The sequence below is a fragment of the Schistosoma mansoni genome, chromosome W (assembly GCF_000237925.1).
Source record: "Schistosoma mansoni strain Puerto Rico chromosome W, complete genome".
NCBI lineage: Eukaryota > Metazoa > Platyhelminthes > Trematoda > Strigeidida > Schistosomatidae > Schistosoma > Schistosoma mansoni.
The window spans coordinates 47130466-47152819 of record NC_031502.1 but is presented as its reverse complement, the minus strand read 5'-3'; the positions used below and the strand labels follow the sequence as shown (position 1 = coordinate 47152819).

At 31.4% G+C, this 22354-nt stretch overlaps 1 protein-coding gene and 1 non-coding gene across 2 annotated transcripts; one reads left to right on the top strand and one right to left on the bottom strand.

Annotated features, from left to right (window-relative positions):
- Window positions 1–2177: 2177 nt before the first annotated feature.
- Window positions 2178–14934, bottom strand: Smp_151950 (putative zinc finger protein; the record flags this gene model as incomplete). Its single annotated transcript, XM_018789923.1, has 5 exons — window positions 2178–2284; window positions 7305–7413; window positions 8050–8222; window positions 13711–14311; window positions 14920–14934. The coding sequence occupies 5 exons, from the start codon at window positions 14932–14934 to the stop codon at window positions 2178–2180; spliced, it is 1005 nt and encodes a 334-aa protein (XP_018655317.1).
- A 4993-nt stretch (window positions 14935–19927) lies between these two features.
- On the top strand, window positions 19928–19998 carry Smp_tRNA_01025_Pseudo_TTG.1.1. The gene has a single exon. It is a non-coding gene (tRNA).
- Window positions 19999–22354: the final 2356 nt, after the last annotated feature.

The following is a 22354-nucleotide window of genomic DNA, read 5'->3' as shown; positions in this document are numbered from 1 at the left end:
CTGTTTGTACTACCTACAATAATAAAAACACACGTCATATTAATCATTTACTATGTAAAAATCATTCAATATGATGAATTATATTAAAATATCATCAGTATGGGGTTGTGGAGATTGTTGAGTTCTTGATTGAGATCATGAATCGATCAATGTTAGACCATCACTGAAAACCTAAAAACACTGGACGGCCGTTTGATTGAAGTTAGACATTAACATCATTGGTTGCTGGCTCAGTGGTCTAGGGGGTTAAGCGTCTGCGCACAAGGTCGAAGGTCCTAGGTTCGAATCTCACGTGTGGGATCGAGGATGTGCAATGTTGAGTAGTCCCATACTAGAACGGAACAGGCTCCCAGTACTTCCAGGTTTTCAATGGTGATCTAACATTGGTCGGTTCATGATCTCAGTTAAAATATCACTCTCAATCTCATCCGAATTGAGTAGATAACTGTAGAATATTGGAAAAATTAATACAGATTAGATATGACATTTAAATATGATATATATCTCCGAGTAAGTGACTACAATCAAACTAGTACATTGACTGAAATGAAACAAATAGATTATTCAGGAATACAATAACAAACAACGAAAGTATATTGAGTATTTTCGAATTTTACGAAGTAGGCAGGTTTTAAATAATAACGATAAAGGTGAAAGTATGTGGGTGGGACGGTTCAATGTAAAGAGAAATTGAAACATTTAAGTTCTACTTATTTCTTCTATTTTTAGTCGCTTTTTGTGGTTTTCTATTTCAGAGCCATCAGTAAAGATAGGACAGTTTACATAAAACACATGATCTTCAATGTTTAAATATCTAATTCTGTACTATTCAATGAGCATATTCACCGTTTTTTTTCATAGAAACGTATCAAACGCATAAACTACTGTAGTAACACAAGATTTGATACGTAGTGTAGAAATTTTCACTTTGCATGTTATGTAGTCTTATTTGTCAGGATAGGTAGTTCACTGAGTGCTCTTAATGTTTTAAGGCTGTGTTTCCTCACGAAATGAAAAATGATATATAAAGAGTAACGTAAGTCCATTTTGTCATAGTATATTATTCCTCATCAATGCACACCTACAGTCCCAAGGGATTCTAAAAACAGGATTTACAGCTCGTAAAGAAACTCTTTCTAAATTATATGAAAATTTCCACAAAATCGTTTAACTAAATAAGAATTGTGCAACTTCTTCTGGAGCCCTCATAGAATCACAGTCTAAAAGAAGTACGGATAAAGGGGAGGGTTGAGTATGGGGTTATCAACCCCATTCTGTAAAATAGAACATTGTTAAACAAGCACCAGACCGAAAAAATCATTTAAACAATGTTAACTCTGCCCTGGGAGTTGTACGGTCTTCATGCGGAACAGTTATGACACCTCGTGATGAAAGTCGAAATTATTTGGGTGTCACAAAGTCAATGGCTCTTCTGACAATCGAGTCCTAAATATTTTGGGTGTGTTCTCATGTAAGATTATATTGATGCAGATTTAACAAATCCTATACAATACTAAACAGCTGTCAATAGCTGACATCGGTTCATGATAAAAGTTATCTTTTAATACAATTAATACTCCTCATTTGAGAACTATCACAATTTTAATGAAGTTCTATTGATAGATACCACCTCAACGTTCAATGACATAGAAACTTTGTTTTTAAATTATTAAACTAATTTTATTCGTAATCAATCATCATGGTTTCATTAAATACAAATTTCGACTGACATGAATTCTTGATGTAGTCTATCCCAGTTTAACGAACAGTACACATATGTTCATTTCCTTTGTTAATAATGGTGAGGTTACATCAAAGACACGTTTTGAAATATGGGTCGTAAAAACGTTTGGCTTCACAAACAAACAAATAAATATATAGATGCACAAATGAAAAACTAAATACACTGAATCAGGTTTAAACAAGAGAGACAAAGCAAGCTGACTTGAAGCATTTGCGTAATCTTTCTTACCACCTTTTTTATTTCAACACAAATAAACTGATCATGACAGGAATGGCAAACTAATTATTAAAAGAATTAAAAAAAGAAGATTAATTTCATATAATCATTAAAACTGACTATGTTTCCACGAAAAAAGAGGAATTATGTAGATTGAACACATTAGGAGTGATAGAGAGGAAGAGGAAGATAATTACTTAGTGCTGATTGACTAACTTTAATCTCTTCTCATTTTATTTTCATGCTTTTTTGTTTCTTCTTCCATAACATTTGATTCTTTTACTTCTCCCCACTCCATCCCCTGAAATCTGTCACCACCACTTTCTTAAAAATTATTTTCTTACAAATTGACCTTATTTGACCCGTAAAGAAGGAGAGGAATCAGAAGAAGGGACAAAATTTAATGCTCACCTTTTATTTTTAATAAAAGAATATACAGACATGTTATTAATATGGATGGAGTGATGATAACGATAATGATAGTGATCCTAATCAATTTTCCCAGTGTACACATTGATATTTTATTACATTTTTATATTTTGACTTAGTATGAATAGTAAAAAATAATAGGAATGACGTAAAAGCATATGTTCCATACTGATAAGTTGTATCTTTTAGCTCGGAAACTATTGAAAACTAGACTGCAGTAAAAAGAAACTGTCTCATGTTAGATGATTGAATGCAGTAGGAAGGAAGTAATGATTAACTTACATTTAGTGCTGATTCCCATAGTTTGTGGTTGACTGGATTATGATGACCCCCACATCTCAGGGGAGGCATGGTATACAATGAAAAACTTGGATAAAACTAGACAATTAGGACTTTGTAGATGACATAGCCCTTCTATACTGAAGACAACAACAAATGCATGTCAAAAAAAGCTGGCGTATCGGCACCCTCCGGAGCAACAGGCCTCACCATACACAAGAGGAGAACTAAGACCATAGAATGCTACATTGAGAGCACCAACGAAATCACATTTGATACGGAATTCTTACAATTGGGGAATATCTGCAACTCAAAACAACTATCACCCAAAACTGAAATTGGACTCCCCAATACACACATCAAGAAAGTTCTATGCTACAGAGATGAAAATTGGAGAACCACTACAATCATCATCGAAAAGGTATAGGTATTCATAAACACTTGGCAATGCAAGATAATCCGGATACAATCAGCAAACAACTTACAGTGGGAGAGAACAAACCAATTCTCAACTGATGAGGAAATTAGGAAGAGACACTGTAAGTGGGTAGGACACAACACGTATTGAGGAAATTATCAAACTGCATCATAAAGCAACCCCTAACATGGAACTCTGGAGGGAAAAGGGAAAGAGGCAGACCAAAGAACACATTGCATCGGTAAGTGGAGGTGAGCATCAAAATAATGAATCGCACATGGGAGCAACTAGAAAGGCGAGGCTATGACAGAGTTGGTTGGAGAATCGTGGTTGATGATCTATGTTCCAGGCGTAGTAACAGGAACAAATAATTAACCCATCACCAAAAATAGTATTGATTAACTTCAATCAAAGGAAAATATTCATTTTTATTGCATACATTTAAAATACCAAACGGCTTATTATTTAATCAAATGGTTTTTCAAAACTTTTGGTATGAGTATGATTAAAATCATGGATTGATGTGAGTTAGAGTTCCATCAAATGCTGTCGAGCGCAAATTTTTTTGTGTTCTAATTTGATTTCACAGTTTAACTAATCAATGATAAATTTCTTACCACTAGATTCGAGACGTCTGAGTTTGAATCCTTATACGGATAATGTTACATTAACTTAAGCCATGTGTTTGGAAAAATGAAGTATTTACTAAAAATTGTTCTTGGTCATAAAGGTTTGAAATCTCCGTAGGACAACTTATGAAACTCAATCTAAATCTTCGTGTTTTGATTTGTATTGATTTAGAACTTATTGCGTGTTACACATAATGTTTAGTACATTTTTTATATTATCTCTAAAATCATGTAATTGACTATCATATACCGACTTCTTCATATTTTAATCGTCTCAGTTGCTGAGTGGATAACACGATGGCGTTTGAAGCGAAAGGTACTGGGTTCGAGTCCCATAGTGAACATCAACTCTGGGATGCAGGTACATCCAGCTGACGAGTCCCAAATTGGACGAAACGCGTGTCCTGGATTCCACTGCTAGACACTATCCATCTTTGCTTATAACAGAAATCGGGTTTCCATCTAATTTTAGTTTCATTCCTTACTTTTATTTTTAACCATGATACATATACATGATTCAATTGCCTACAATAAGTAGATGTATATGATGTCGAATTGTAAAGGTAGTGATTTATTTGAAAGAAATATCAGTTTATAACATTTGAACAACTATGAACATTTTAAAAGTGTTAAAAATTGACCTTTGTTAATGTTGTTTTCTTTTATTTCTATCCTGTTATCTATAAATTTCATTTTTTGTTCAGGGTATAAAATTTATTTCAATACATTATGAATGGACTGTGAACGATACTGTTAAAATGGAAACGAATTTCAGAACAGAAACCGAGCTATCTGATCTATCATAAACGACCACAATAACTGGTTGTATTTTAACGAATATCACTGTGTTACATTGACTGAAGTATATAAAGGTAGTCGGTGAGGTAATCAATCTGTTGCAATTTCATACTGGATTGTAATGTTTAACTGAGAGATGACTATTATTCTTAGTATAAGAACAAACCATAAAATTTTTAATTGAATCAAACTGACACACTGTTCATTAGCAGTATACTTTGAAATAATGAAAAAACCAACATTAAAGAGAATGCTTTTGATGGACAAGAAGTTCATAGATATACAGTAATAGGGTGATGTAAATAGTTACAGAGAGATACAAAATAAATACACTGATACCATTGCGTTCAGTTAAATGACATATTATTTAGGGTCACCGGTTAATATTTTTCAATAACTGAGAGCTCAAGCCAATAAAACCGTAGCTTTCTCAAAAGCCCTATATCAACACTGCTTTCATTAATTGATACCATTCATATACCAAATAAAATGATATTTTGTATAGATAGTGGTTTGGTATAGTTTACATATTTTACGTATCGATTTTAATGTGAATTCGGAACCTTATAGTCAAATCCTAATATTACTCTCTTACTAACTGACCAACTGCAGCTTTCAGCAACAGGTATTTATTAAAAGGTTAATGGTAATTAACTACAATATCATTTCAAAAGCATAAACTAACGAGCAGTACCATCTAACAATTCAAAAGGTACTTCACAATTTATTTTGACATATAGCCTTAGCTTAGAAAAGTACACAATTTTACATTTAACTCATAAAGTACTTTTAATTGTAATCAATAATATTTGTGTCACGAAGTTATATAGCAATATTTATTTTAGTTTCGTTATTGTAAACAGTTAAACTTTGTCTGAGTGAAGAGATCATTAGAAGTTAAGTTCAGTAGAGAACATCGAATCAAACATATTAATCCTATTGAAAAACTTGTAAACAATCTGCAAATGTACTTTTGTCAATAAAAAATATCAACACCACAGTATTGCTAAAAAAAACTTACTCTTTGATATTTATTTCCTTCATGACAAACTACATGACATTTAAAAAAAATTTGTTGAAATCGAATAATGATTGTAAACAGTCGAAGTACTCAACAATCGGCTAAAGAGATATATATTTATTCATACTTATACTAAGAATAAGATAGTTATATCTATCGTGAATGATAGTTGTAATCAAGATCTTGTGTTCACACATATTTTTAAACAAAATTGGTGGTACATACATAAATATGTGTATTGTAACTGGTTTCCAGAACTCATTTTAATTGAATTCAATCTAAGAATTGAGCTCATTAAACACTGTAAAACAGTCCTAAATTCATAATCCTTGATAATACTGTTCAAGTGTTGAAATCTTAGTGAGTGAAGAAACATTAGAATCCATGACTCTAGAGATTGAATGGTCAATCGATACATAGTTAAAGTACAGATGCATCCAGAATTTCTCTTCGAACTGTAGGATACCCAGTTAAAATGTATATTTATCAATTCATGTGTATTTGATAACTGAGATGAATAAGTGGTGACAACTATATGTAAACAGATTGCTTTGTAGATGCATAACTAACTATTTTTTATATTTTGTATTGATTATATCAGAAGTAGGCAGAAGAAACCTTAATTGTATCTAGGTTAACTTATGCACACAGACAAACGAATACAAATACAGAGAATCCACTACAATGAATCATTGGTTAATGTGACCAAATTTCTCACCAGTATAAAATGTACAATCAGAAAGTAGCAAAAATAGAAACACGAAAACAGTAAAAATAATTAATTCTTTTCAATTGTAATGAATCTTAGATCATACTGACCAGAATCTTTACCAATTTATTCATAACACCTTAAGGACAGTACTGAAGAAGCCTAAATCTTTTTTTGCCATGCATGTGAATAATCAATATTTTTATAGATTGACGTTACGTCTTTGTCCGATCATTTTATTACAGTTATAGATATGTACAGAACGCTCTACAGAGTATGACACAAACTCTGATAAACATTTTAAATATCATACTAGTATCATAAGTGCAATACGTTGGAATATATATTGCGAGCGCATTTGTTACTCAAATACAGATGTTAATATTTCCAGAAAATTAACTAACGTGCCCTAAAAGTTTACGCTAATGTGATTCACTAAAATAAATATTGTCTTGTTCTCATTTCTGTGGTTGATTTTAAGTGCTGGCTAATGGTATTATCAATTTTCCTACACTGAAGTAAGTTTAGTGAGGCACATTGTTTAAAGTATTGGCCAACATATTCTGATGCTATTTATCATTAGTTTTGCTCAATAGTCAATTTTTATGTAGTATTAACAAAAAAGTGAAGAAAAGTAGACTGATGCATCCGCTTGAATAACCATCCTGATCTCTTTTAAAAGACAAGAATGTACCTATTCAATCACAAATAGAACAGTCTTCTTTCTTAATCTCATGAACTGACTTAAGAAATTTTCTGATTATTTTCAATTTTAATAATCTTAAACTCTTTTAAAATGTTTAGTAGATTAATAAAATAAATCGACAATAAGAGACTCTGTCAAAGTATCTTAATCCCTTGAATGTATTCCTAATGAACAAAATATCATTCCTAAAAATACACTTTATTGGCGCAAAATTTCAAATGAGAATAATTATAGTGATATCGGATAAATATTTTACAGATCAAATAGAATGAAACCATCATTTGAACATATTTATTTCCCTCAATCTAAGCCACTCTGTATATATATGGAATAATATTAAATTAATCATACTTACCCATTTGTTGTATAAAATGTTGTCCCCAATGTAAATCTAATTCAGTTTTCGATGATAAATTTGTTGAACATAATGTACAAGTAAATGTATTTGTATTATCTGAAAAATCCTGTTTAAGAATTCCTTTATTAATAGGATTCATAATATTTGGTATATTGATACCAGAAATAGTATTAGTAGAAGTAATACCAATGGTTGAAGGTGTTATTGTATTCGTTGTTGTTATCGGTAAATGATGCAATGATCCATCCATATTACCATTATTATTATTATTATTATTATTATTATGATCTAATGATTTAATAAATTCATCTGCTAAACTAACTGGTAAAAATTTACTTATTAAATTTAAACCATAAGGGAATGGAAATTTATTTGATAAACCAGTAAGTTTTTTATTATCAAAATCAAAAAGATTTTGCGTAGAATTTAAAAGTGACATTGAATTCGTATTATTATTATTATTGTCTAAATCATTAGTATCTATATTGTTGCTAAGAGGATTGTTAATATTATTTTTATCAAAATTTTTATTATTATGTTCTGATGATGAAAGTTTTAGGGTATTATTATTAATTATTGATTTATTATGAAGTAATTGACTTGATAAATGATTTTGTTTTAATAGATTACAATCAGTTGTTATACCTTCTGTTATTGTTGTTATTGTTTCTGTTACTGTCATTGTTGATAATGATGTTGTAGGTAATGATGATGTTGGTAGTTTTATAGTATAATCAGTAACTTTAGTATCATTTGATTTTGTAATTGATATATTCATTTCCATGCTATGTTCCATTGTTTCATGATCTTGTAATTGACTGGAATGTAGAAATTGACGTGGACAAAATCGACATGAATAACTACGATTATCACTGCTACGTTTAGTATGTGTATTCTTATGACGATTTAATGAACCTTCAAGAATAAAAATAAATTTTTAGAGAAAAGATATTTGCATATCTCGGAATTGTAAATAATTACTCATCGTTAAGCCGTAAAATAGATATCTTAGTTCTCTTTTCAGTAATAAAGTTTAATGGCAGTATAGAGATAATGAATGTGTCATGAAGCCTTCAGGTTCTATGTCTTATCCCTGGTAGAAGGATACACACTACTGAAGAGTCACAGACTAGGACAAAACAATCATCTAGTGCCCTTGATTTTCAGTAGTTTCTCACCTGATATCAACTCATGACGAAAACTAGATTAAGGTTGGCAATAAATCGGAGTATATACTCATTTTTATTAAACTTTTATCAAACTGTACACTCGTTTGGTTTATGAATTCTGTTGAAAGATTCCAATGAGTTTAACTTCTACGAAATATCCAGAAAAAGTTAAAAACTGACGTAAATTATTGACCAAATACAGGTTAATTAACTATGGTTTAAACTATACTTTTGATCTAAGGATCAGTGGTACTAATTGGCTGTCAAAACTAAAGTAGTTGGAACCGAGTTCGAACCTGACAACCTAGTAGTTAAAAGTTTGAGCTATTCAACCAATAAGTCACTTCTTCTTAATAACTGAAACTGAGTTCATTTAAGTGAGTTTCCTTTTTGTGTTTATGTGAATAAAATAGAAGTGACTGTAATGTATATTATTTTTTTATAGATGCCATTGGTTGTTAATTTCGAATAATGAAGTTTTCAATGTCAGCAAATGTTTTAGTTGCTTGATTTAGAAGTGACACAATTGGCAGACAATTATCGCTGTTTGAATGCTAACTGATTACAGAATAAATCAATGCAAAATAACCTAAATATAAGTTGTTGATATAATAAAAAAATGAGACTTTCAGTTAGCAAGTAATCTATTGAATAACATTATACATTAGAGACAATTACAAAATATTGATCATTTGAAAACATATGTCTAGCATGAAACGAAATCAGGCTTATACAGTAAACACCAAATAACTATAATATTCCCATTCCATGGAAAGTCCCAAACAGATAGTTCATATAACATTCTGTAGTATACCATTATCTACGGTCCAAAGATGAGCAATCACTACACTATAGTATAGTACAGCATAGCAAACGAGGTTGAAATAATGACCAAAATAACTTATTTCTTAGAAGATAACCATAATCTAAACATTCTCTGAATATAGTTCAATCCGCGACTTACTATGTTAGAGTTGAATTCACGAGTCGAATTAAGTTTGACCACCATAGAAAACTTAGAAGTATTGGACGGCCTTCTCGTCCTAGTATGGAACTCTCCGACAGTGAGACCCACGATCCTACACGTGGGGATCGAACCCAGGACCCTAGGTCTGGCGCGCGAACCTCTGAACCACTGAGCCAGCATCCAACGATGTTGATGTCTAACTTCAATCGATACGTGATCTTGCACAACCCTTCACCCATAGTGGTCTGGCTTAGATTGACTCGTGAATTCAACTGATAAAATAGCACAATCTCCAAAAATCCCCATACTTTACTATTTGTAGAGAGTTTCTTGTTGACTAAATAGTGTTTCTTCTATAAGACAATTGAATGCTTTTTAGAAAGGCGAGCATTGAAAGGGGGAATAAGAATTTGAATAGTGTGAAATATGTTCGATCCACCCTGTGTTGTGGAAGATTTTCTTAAGACGAACTATGTGGTGCAGAGGTGATATAGAGGCTTTAGCCAACTTGTTGTACCACATATGCAAGTATATAGAAATTTATTGAGTCTGTGAAGAAGGAACAGAGTTTAAATGGATAAAAATCGAACATTCTATTGCAGGAATTCAGTAACAGAACATAAAAGGAAAGCATAAGGAGGTAGCAGTACGCATCAAATTGGTCAAAGATTACGAAAACATATTGGCGGGATAATTTTATTGTAGTAATAGTTTCTATCAACGTGTTGAGTAGTCAGGGTTAGAATATTAAATGTAAATGTCGCTTACTTACATATTTATGCCCATTATCCCTCTCAGACTGTCGATAAATATAAAAAAGTAGTACACAACCTAAAGGATCAAAATTAGCTTGCGTAACGATCGAAAGGCAAAAGGTGGGTAGTTAGTCTATAAAAATGTACATTATTAGTATGAAATCCAGAATATTTTTGAAGTCACCATGATCATCCTTTTCAACTATTAACATTAACTATGACTTAAAACTAAGATTCTGCTCTCAATCTGTGCTCATTTATGTTACTGAGACACTATGAATTTCATTCGTTCAAACCATAATGTATGTAACAAATTTGAGATCAGATTTCACATGGTAGATTACAGTTTAGCAAAATTATTCTTATTTTATGTTGATTAATTTCTTTGCAGATTACCATCACAGTTGAGTGAATGACCTTGAGGCCAAATGACTCAAAAGACCAACTATCAACTAACAGACATAGGCTGGAAGAAAAACAGAACAATGAATGTTATATATATATATATATATATATATATGCAATAAAGACTGATGTCGTAAGACCAAATAATGAGTGATTATGTGACTTTTTTGTAAACGAATGACCTACAGACATCTAACCGAAAATTTGATTAGTTCATTTGAATAGCAGCAATAAAAAGTGGATATTCTCTATGACTAATCGAGGTATTTTAATCAAATCTCAGTGGTCATTTGATATATAAGTCATGAAAATTAGGTTTAGTTACTTTTAAAAAACTAACTGCAAGTCTTAGGGATGTTTTGGAATTACTATTTAAACAAAGAAACTTTTAGGTTGCCATCTGGCATATTTGCAATGCATGGTTTGTTACGTACTAACTAATTAGAATAAACAGAAAGAGTTTTAATTGAGACCATGAACTGGTCAATGTAAGACCACCGCTGAAAACTTGGAAGTACTGGGTAATCGTTTCGTCCTATTATGGAACTCCTCAGCAGCGCGCATCCACGATCCCTCACGCGGGGTTCAAACCAATGACCTTCGGTCTCGCGTATGAACGCTTATTTACAATTACTGTATACTATTGATAGTTTACTTCATCAGTTTAGCTCAAATAGAGAGTGTGGTATAAGAAGTCATTGTAGGAAGAGAATATGTTTATGAAGAAAACAGGTTACAAACTAAGAGTTTGCTTCAATGCAATCCGTTAACATTTGTGTTATATATATAATTGATTCAGTTTATTTGACGAGATTATATTCAATAGTATTTTTTTCTTTAGGGAAATGAGAATGGATTCAAAGTGTTTATGGAAAATAGTTAGACCTTTGTAAACGATTTAATGCATAGTAATTAGTAATGAGTATTTGAAATGACGTTCGACATCTCTTAATACTGGGAAAACCTTCATGGAAATTTATCTTGAAGCTTTTTATTCTATATTGAAATGGATCTAACATTTGAAAACCGCAGTAAATGTTTCAAGTTCGTAAGCTATTTCGAGTATAGCAATAAAACGTTATTTATGGAATTTGGTTGAATTCCTTAGTCAAAAGAATATGTTCACTCATTATACTTATATGTTTGTTCAAAATAACGATCAAACACACATCCCGGTGCTAAAGTTATTTAACTCGAAACTGAGAATGATTTCGGTGACCTTTGGATAACACATTTCTTTAAGATTATCAAATGCACTTTCCTATTGGGTAAAGTCGCTCAATCAATTAATTGTAACCTAGTAACACTCAGACATCATATCTTTGATTCTTTGACTTCATTTGTTCCTTTGAAACTATATCTCTTATGTTTAGCTTAGCATTGCTAAGAACATTATTTTCAATTCTATGGTTCTACTCCCGTCAATTCGCTCTCTTGTTATGCTGATGTAATGTCCAGTAACTTACATTCAGGAGATCCTAAACAGCCCTTGATGAAATGAAATGTCGTCAGTGAAGTTCATATATTTCAACGGTCAGTTTTTCAGGAAAACTCCGTGACATTTTGTGATGTTGTATACAACTATGTATATTGTTCCGCTTTTATTACGAATTCCAAATACATTACACTGATTGTACTCAAAGTTTCTTCTGACTTGAATACTAGTCCATGCATGACTACTAAAGCATGAATTGGACAGTTCTGGGTATTACCAGTTAGCATACATAATTCAATGACTTCTAGTTATCACGCACTTCTATTGTCTGTTGATCTTAGCAGTTAATACATTTTCCAATTCGTACTTAATGATGATCTGTCAATCCCTAAAAATCAGCAACCTATTTGTCATAAAAATACTTTGTAAGCGTATCTTGAGGATTTTAAGGAAAAGGATCAAAATAAGCTGTAAATATCATCTCACTTTTTGTTGGAAGCATGGGAATTAATGTTATGGAGCATCATTTACGCAGGAACTGCAGTTTTTAGATTTATTAATCTTGAAGTCAGGATTTTTTATGTCATGTTCTACATCAGATCTGTTTATAGATAGACAGTGTATAAAACATAAATAATGCAAGCAATTTTAAAGTGTAGTTGTAAGATCAGTTTTTTTTAACAGTTCAGTGGTTAAACCAACTAACCTCCAGCCAATAAGTGACAGATTTGAAAACCGCCTATATCAACCGGGTGGTATCATTAGAATTTGCACTAAGAATGTGGCTCAAAGCCAAGTACATAAGTACACACCTGGTAAATAAGTGAAGATAAATAGTAAAGTACAATCCATATTATAGGACCAGAAAATGAGAACTGGTATATTCTCGACCATCTGTCTAGCATGAAATTATATTGACTAATGCATCATAATTGAATATAAATTAACCTATTGATCTTAGCTTGAGACTCCCAAGGAACATAAGTAGATAATACTCTATTACTTGCAGCCATAGGTGCTCAGTCAGTTTCAACGAAGAAACAAATACCCTGGAATGTCAGTTCATCTATAGAACAAATTCCAAATTAGTTAAAACGGGTTTACTAGATTTTAGTACAGGTGATTGTTGAATAATGTGATCTTAAATCTCATTACCTAACATTTTTATATTCTCCAAACATACGGATGCAAACATACATTAATATCATAAAATAGTATCATTCATAGATAGGTTTCATATTCACTCAATTCACTGCTTAATTATAGTTTGAAACGAGGGTGAAATTTTGAGGCAGTTAGAAACTATCAAATATAGAAAATAGATTACTCTTATCTATCTGTAGGACAAAATGGTATTATTTCTTTATATAGGATATTATTTGTAAAGTTAAACAGTGATTTATCACTTAGATCTTTCCGCCTTAAACCTTAACCAATAAGTAACAGGCTCGAACTCAGTTGCATATACTTCAATTCAAGTAGTCAAATGATATCAATAACTTTCATATAACTAAAGAATGGTTCAAAGTAAAGTACATCATTACGCGAAATATTGTTAAAGATTAAACTACTATTTCCATTAATTTAGCTGGAAGGCCTAATTCAATATTAGTTACCTAAGTCATTAAACATATATTTATATATATATAATCGAAATATACTCATAACATACCACTTTGATTAAATGCTTTATTGCATATTTCACAAACATATGGTTTTTCTCCAGTATGTATTCTTTCATGAACTTTAAGAACATTCATTAAACTAAATGCTTTATTGCAATAACGACATATAAATTTTCTTGGTCTTTTATCATCATTATTATTAGATTTTGAATAAATTGATTTACCAGTATCTTTGGTTGTATTTGTTAATTGTTTTAATGAATCATCAGAATCATTTGGATTAGAAAGAGAGTAATTAAAATTGAATGTATCCATTTTATTAGATTGATTCAAGTCATCTTGATATTCTTGGTCATCGGTATCTTCAGTTATATTATCACCGTCATTTTGATCAATCATCATGTCTTGTATATGACGATGATATTGTTCATCATCTTGAAAACTATAATCATTATTATTGTCTAATTCATGTTCAAATTTCTTTTCTTTATCAGTAAGATTTGAAAGTAATTCAATTTTGGACGGAGTATTTGGTGAATAACTATTACTGATATTCATTGTATCAATTACAGCAGTATCTCCATCGCCAGTAGTGACATCAAGAATCGTAGTAGTAATGGGAAATGTTTGTTGTTCATTCATATTAAACTGATAATAAAGTAGTATAGTTCAACGAATTATTAGTTGATAATTTTTTGTAATGGGTGAGGAAAAATATTTTGATTTTTCTTTTTCTGTTAGTCCCGTTCGTCCAGGTTGTTATTTTTGCGCTACAACTACAACTACCATAACCATGTACTCACAAAAATTACTTATTTACAAGTCATGTAAGTGAATATACAAAGAGAGGAATTTTTAAAAATTTAAGTTTGAATTTTTATCCAATGAAATACAGATGTCCCATGGATTACGATAAGTCCGAATGAAGTTTAGCACATTGTAGTACGGACAGTCATAATTTTATTCGAGAAAGTGCCTGATTAGAGTATGTTTGAACTCATGTTTAATTTGTGTATAAATGCATGTTTTTAAGGCAAGCTATGTACATGTGCATTGTGTATGTTTGTTTATGTCCCAACCCTTGAGTTAGCTAACTTACAAGGTAAGGTAGTGAGTGATGTGTGTAGAATACAATGTATATATGTAGTCACTGCCATATCGATTGGAGCAGTAATATAATATAGGGTGGAGTGACAGAATGAAAATGGGATGAAAGCACGTCCCCTTACCTGAATTTGGTAGATTAACTCACTTACTCTGCATGCGTACATGTGATTTGTTTTGCCTTACAATGACTCTGACCAAACGTTTACTGGATTGACAGAGTGAGATGAGAAAAATGTCACAGTTAAATTAGATATTAGGGGGAGAAGTACAGACTGTAAAATGTATATTCCCATCATCGTCACCACCACCACCACGTCTGTGTGTTTATGTGCTCAACCAAACTCACTCAGATTATTGGTGTATGCAATTTTAAATATGAATAGCTTAAAAGCTCAAAATGTATGGACCAATTTTATGAACTTTCAATATTATTTTGCTGAAAGGTCATGTCAGTGTGAAATGTTGATGTCATAAGATTATTACTACTAGTTCGAAATTTCTGTCAATTCTCTCTATCGTTTACAAGATTATATATATGATGTAGAGAGTAAAATTCATGGATTAATAGAAGAAAAAAGAAAAAAAACCCTGAAAATTGTTGATAGATTTCTGATTCTTGGACTATCAATTTTCTTTTTGATAAAACATAATAATTGACTAGTAATGCAAAAATATATTAAGCTAAATAACAATGTAGAAAGAAAGGAAGTAGACTAATTACACTGCATTGTTCAGAATTTGAGTTCCATTAGGTAGAGTAAGTTAACACATTTTCTATTGTAATTTTAAGAGAATAGTCAAAACTTTACTGCTGATCTAATGTACAGTTTATGATTCAAAGGAGGTCTTGAAAACGACATCAAGAGCTTGTAGCCAATTCAGATAATTAATTGGGGTTGGTCAACTATTTTTTCCTATCAAGATTACCAAGTACAGATTCATTTTGAAGATGATGAAGTAACATTTATGGGTTAAAATGTATCATAAATTTGTAGTCAAACCATGGAAAAGTTAACGTTTAAACAACTCAATTACAACTCTGTGTAACGTAGATAGATTATGTATGTCAACTACTAAAAATAGTTTCTGAGGTTTGTAGAAACGTATACACCCTAATGTAAATCTAATTAGTGGTTTCTTTCATCTCATTTCTTTGAAGACACAAGAGGGAATTACCATAGGAATGACACAAGTCATCAAAACAGGACAGACAGTAAACAGTTACGGATAAATACAAATAATAGCTTATCAGTATTTAAAAGTTTTTACATATAACTTTTCGAGTTAAAATTATAAACTGAAATTTTCGTTGCAAGTTTGCATATCTTATAATGGGAATTCTTTACTGTAATTTAACATTTGGTATTGAATAAAGCTATTTTTACTATTATTAATATTACTTTTATTGACATTCAACATAACTGATTTTATGTTCAATGCAAATGAATGAAATTCTATTTCAGGATTCCAATTGTTTAAGCCAATCATTATAAGTATAAAATTGCATATACATAAATTAATGATTGTTCATGATAAACAGATTATCTAGCCAGATAATTCATGACAAATCCACTTTTTCTTATTATTACTCTCCTCATAATTCATTATTCATAATTTGAACACATGAAATACATCGTTTTAAACTACTTGAATCCGTTCTGCTTCATTAGAAGTTAACTAGAACTTCATACAGATCATGTATGTGTAGTTGACTTGATAATCCCATTTCTGATTGTATGTTTTGAACCAACATCTCTTTAACTGAAGTTCTTTTTTTTACAAAGTATTTTTTATTTTAAAGTGAATATTCATAGCGTTAAGGCATAATTTTTTAATTTGAGAGATGAATTATACAAAATAGTACAGCTTTATTTGTGATAACATAAAATAAACAATTGAGAATAGCGGACAATAACGGTTATCTGTAATGAATAAACATTTCCAATAATACATTTTTGTATTAGTTGTTTGAATCTTCCCATGGATGTTTAGTACTGCAACTGATCCGTCTCTTATCGGCATATGTGCATCATGTGCGGATTGCTTCGATATTGTTTTAGGTCACAAGCATTATAAACACAAGTTAATGGCTAACTGTACTCAGTAGCTAAGTGGACAACGTGATGGCGTTTGAAGCGAGAGGTGCTGGGTTTGAGTCTTGGAGTGAACACCGATTATGGGATGCAAGTACATCCAGCTGATGAGTCTCAAATAGGATGGTGATTATTAAATCTTCAAAATGTAACATTAGCAACACTGTAAGATAGAAACGACCTTTGATTTGAAATTTTCGATTGATTGACTGGTTGGATCAATACCTTTAATTGGGGAGTTCTAGTTAGTCAGAATCTAATTGAGCTGAGCATCTCATCGGGGGATTTACTCCAACGGCAATTCCAACCAATTGATTGAGCTGCTCACTAAAAAAATAACTAGATGAAAATAACAACAGTGAACTACAAAGAAAAACAGTTTTTGAGAGAACAGAGAATTAATTATACAGTCATTGAAAAATAAACCGTTCTAAATAACTATTTTGTTTTATGTTGGAACTTGAACTTAGAACTTCCAAATGCGTGTTCACTCAGTCACTAAGTTTAAATTCAATGGTTCAACACAATATGACCATCAATCAGTTATGGAAATCATTAACATCTTGCTGTTCCACAGTTAGTTTATTGTTATACAATAGTAACCCTTTTTTAAATTTTCGCATGGTATATTTATTATTTGTGCTGAGTTTCCACTGATATTCTGTTAAAAAGCGTAAATCTAGTTAGTATAAGACTATTATGTCAATTTCAACAACGTTCATTGTCAGTCAACATTATTCGAGTTGGGTAAACTGTGTATATTTCTCCACTACCAGAACGTTTTTTTTTAAATACTGATTTATTTGATGATAGTTTAAATTAATGTCAGTTGGTTGATCTTCGGTGTTTAGCCGATTAATATTCATCAAATGATTACAATCTTTACATTAAATGAGTTCATTTGAGGGTCATAGGGCACTAGTACCCTTGAACAACTCATAGCAGTAATTCATTATCGACCAGTCCAAGATAGAAAAATAAAATCAAATAATTTAATCGTATTCACTTAATGTACATTCGGTTAATATTGATAATTTCATGATTTGGTATCGTTGAGTAAGTGAATAATTATATTTACAGAATTCCATAAATCTTCAATGATGTTTAACCATTGGTCTATCAATAATCAAATAGTCCATAGCCACTTACTTACTTAAAACTTTCACTTTTCATAGGGCATAGCCCTTCAACCAAAAATTCCCAAACAACTTCCTGAGCTTTCTTTTCTAAGTGCTGTCAAATACTATTCATGATTATGATATTTGCCTCCGATTTACGTACATTCTATTTACTGATTTTAATTGTTGCCCTGATTGTCAAAAAGGTCATCTATCTCGTGCTCAACCCTTTGTCCGAACTTCGTTCTGGCAATAACACTACAAGGGCCCCAGGTAAAATTACTATTGCATATAGCTGTGTATAAATAGATCAAAGAGTGAGGAATCAGTAGGAAGATAGTAACATCCAATCGAAATACCGCTTAGCCGTTATACACAACCTTAATTATCCGTATTTGGCGTAATATTCATTCACTAAGCCATTAAAGTTACGTACGATATCCTGAAAAACAAAAATTAGTTTACACGAACCTGCTACCAGATGTTATTTGCTGCATCTCATGGTCATTCCAAATTACTTTTCTTTAAACATTTCAATACCGTATTTTCTATTGAATCTTGTCTCTTTGTTACGTAATTCACGAGACTTATACGTTAGCATCCTATCTGTAATCAGTGTTCGAAGAATACAGAGATAAGTAAAATAAACTAAATTAGTATTTTGAAATTCGGGGAGATTGTTGAATTTGATCTTTCACATGATAGACTGAAGCGTTCCATATAAGGGCGAAAAGGTTGTCCAGTATTTTCTGTTTTTTTTTGGTGTTTATCTACCTAAAATCAGCCCTCAGTGTTAACTTTAAGTTGAATTGAAAAAAACCTTATGGTTACATAAAATGTTATTTCATCGAATCTGATATAGACACACCAATCAGAATAGATTAGATAGTATTGTAGTGAACAAGAAGACGGGTGGAGACAATCGAATGAATTTGAGCATAAAGTTACAGAATATCTCACTAGAATCTTACAACCATACAGTAAACAGTTAATTTGCAAACTATCACTCAATTGTCTCAATCTTGACTGTTCCTTCTGCAAATATCAATCCATCGTCTCTGATTCAATTGTTCATGCATTTTCATACCAATTACGTTTCGCTTCCGTTCGTTTGTTATCCATCTTCTGCTGAAATACATTCTGTGCCTGACCATCACCGTATACTACTTATGTGGATCTAAGTAACCGACACCACAGTATATTGTACTTCTCAAAAGTCTATTATCCAAGTGATATCGTTCTGACTTCAGATGAAATTAAAATAAGAATCAAGAACAATTATCACTGTTTTACTTTATCGAAAATACACATTTTTCCCTTGGAAGAATCATAAGTAGATTTTATGGAAAGAATATTTTGTTCTTCAATATTATGAGAATTCCCAAGCAGTTACAAGAATTTATTATATACAGAAATACTATCTTAGCAAAATTTACCCGATACCATTTCTGTCCACAATTATATGAATATTTATATAATTCGAAGATAACTCTACACATTGATTAAAATCATCACTGAGTTGGTGATGATGACAAGCTGTAACTGATGGAAAAAAAGCTTTGCTACTAGAAACACAGTTATTTATCATTAGATTATATTAGATAACTGTTGCGATATTTTTCGTAATGAACTGAAGCTGAAAGTAAGAATCATTAGGTTCTTAATCAATGATTGTATGATAGTATTCTCTGTTCATTCATGTATATTGTATCGAGATCACTTTGTAAAAAAGCTCTTGTCTAATGTGAAAACAGTTAAGTAATATGTCATTTGTTTCCATTGGATCTGTAGCCGAGTTTAATATATAATGGAAAGTTATTATTATTTTAAACCATCCTAGAAATTAATTTATCATTTGAAGCAACAAAACAATAACTTGTACACTATCTGTTTTTAAATTCACACCTTAAACTTCACCCCATTGCACAAGCAAATGACTATCAGGACTCAGTAGCTGAGTGGATAACGCGATGGCGTTTGAAGCAAAAGATACTGGATTCGAGTCCCAGGGTGAATATCAACTCTGAGATGTAGGTACATCCAGCTGACGAGTCCCGAATGGGACGAAACGCTCGTCCTGGACTCCACTGCTATCCACTATCCATCTTTGCTTATTATACTGTTCGTTTTTAATTGCAGTTGAATTATTCAGTTAATACTGACTCTGTATAACCAGGCAACTTAGTAGTCGATCATCGTATTATCCATGATACGGTTATTAGTCAACTAGAATATTCATTATAATTTAACATTAATAATTACTATTCGAAGCAATAACTTAACTTTTTGGTGTTATTTAACCCAAGTTATTCATTATTAGAATTAACAATCACCACAACTACATACTGATATTAATTATCGATCGGAATAAAATTTAGCAGATTATTCATTCTGTATCAACATAAAACATGATCCATTCGTATGAACGCCATATATATATATATAATGTAGATAAAAAGTGCATTTTTTCTCCCTCTCTAGGTGTATACCTCTTTTATAGAGATTGAACTCATTCTTATCGAACTGTTTAACTCATATTTATTTTGAGAATGAGTGGATTTAATAGATTCTTCATAACGAACTAACTTTAACTAGGCAACATAACTATTTTACTTACCTATATTTTACTAAACAGCGATTAGTTCAAGATAGATTTCCTGACTTTCTTAAAGGATATTATGACTTAATCAATCAATAAATTTCATAGTGAAGCCCTAACACATCGACAATAAACATCTGGTTATATCATGAAATATCTAAAATTAAAAGTATATGCTATTTAGATTTAGACTTTAGAAAATAAATGATACACTATTCACTACGAGATTTAATCATTCTATATTGTGATTTCTGTGTAGTCATGGTTACGAAATGTTATAAAGTTTAAAACCACAATGAAACAGCTGTTCTGTTACTTTTACTAATTCTTGAATTGATGTCAATTAATGACGCAGACTAATTTCAAAATGTCTCAGTTTTGCACATGAAGCCCTTTCGTAAGAATTTATATATATATATATCATACTATATAGTTAAATGATATTGGATATCTGATCAAATGTTTCAATTAGATTCAGTTTAAATAATAATATACATGCGCATACATATATAACCTTTGATCTATGTTTTCTTTTATGATATACATTTAACGTGAAATAACTTAAATACCTGTATGATTGATGACATCAACATTTATAATATTGTTATAATATGGTTACATGAATCAAAGTTTATCATTATTATATATGCCTATTATTGTTAATTTATGATAACTATGATCTAGACATGATAAGCTTATGAATTTACAATTTATCTAATCTATATGACTCATTTCATACATTCTCTTTTTATCAGTTAAATAACAGAAACGTGCAATCTATATGATATTAAGAAGAAGAAGACGAAGAAGAAGAAGCAAATCTGATAACTTCAGTCTCTTTTTAATTTATTTATGAAAAGACTACATATAAATTTGTATATAAACTATTCAACAAAGGGTTATGAAGATAATAAAAGGATATAGTGGTCTTAGAATAAACCTATTTATATACACAGTATCTGTTGTAATTCCAATAAAAATGATTGGGATTATTTAACAGCTCATTCATTAAAGATTGTGAATTCCTTCAATTTCACTTCGATTAATAAAAATTGGTTGTTAGACACATCTTTAAAGGTAAGATTTTGATTTCATTGTGTTAGCATGTAATACTGATAAATATCAGTTTAGATCAATCAACAAGTGAACAGTCGAGAGTTTTATGTGTTTCATTCTCGGTATATTGTGGTTACTGAGTTACATGATTTAACATCCTTGTGGTTGGTAATGGCTTGTTAAAATGGTTTGCTAATTAATGTCAATAATAAAAATATCAGATTAAAGGAATCCTATAGATTATTTTAACCCACAATAGGACGAAACGGCCGTCCAGTGATTTCGTGGATTGGTTGAAGTTAGATGTTAGCAATGTTAGATGCCGGCTCAGTGGTCTATCGGTTAAATGCTCTGGTGCGAGACTTGTAGGTCATGGGTTCGAATCTCGCGAGGCGGGATCGTGGATGTGCACTGCTGAGGAGTCCCATAATAGGACGAAACGGCCATCCAGTGCTTCCAGGTTTTCGATGGTGATCTAGCTTCAACTGACTCATGATCTCAACCATATAAACCAACGAAGTTGGATGTTTCGTTTGTCACATAACTAACTACATTTTAAATTCACTTAGTATTGTTTGCTTGAATCTTCCCATCGATGTGTTAGGACTGCAACTGGTCAGTCTCTAATTGGCATATGTGCATACTGTGCGTATTGCCTCGATATAGCCTTAATTCACAAGCATGGTAAGCAGAGATGGATAGTGGCTAGCAGTGGAAT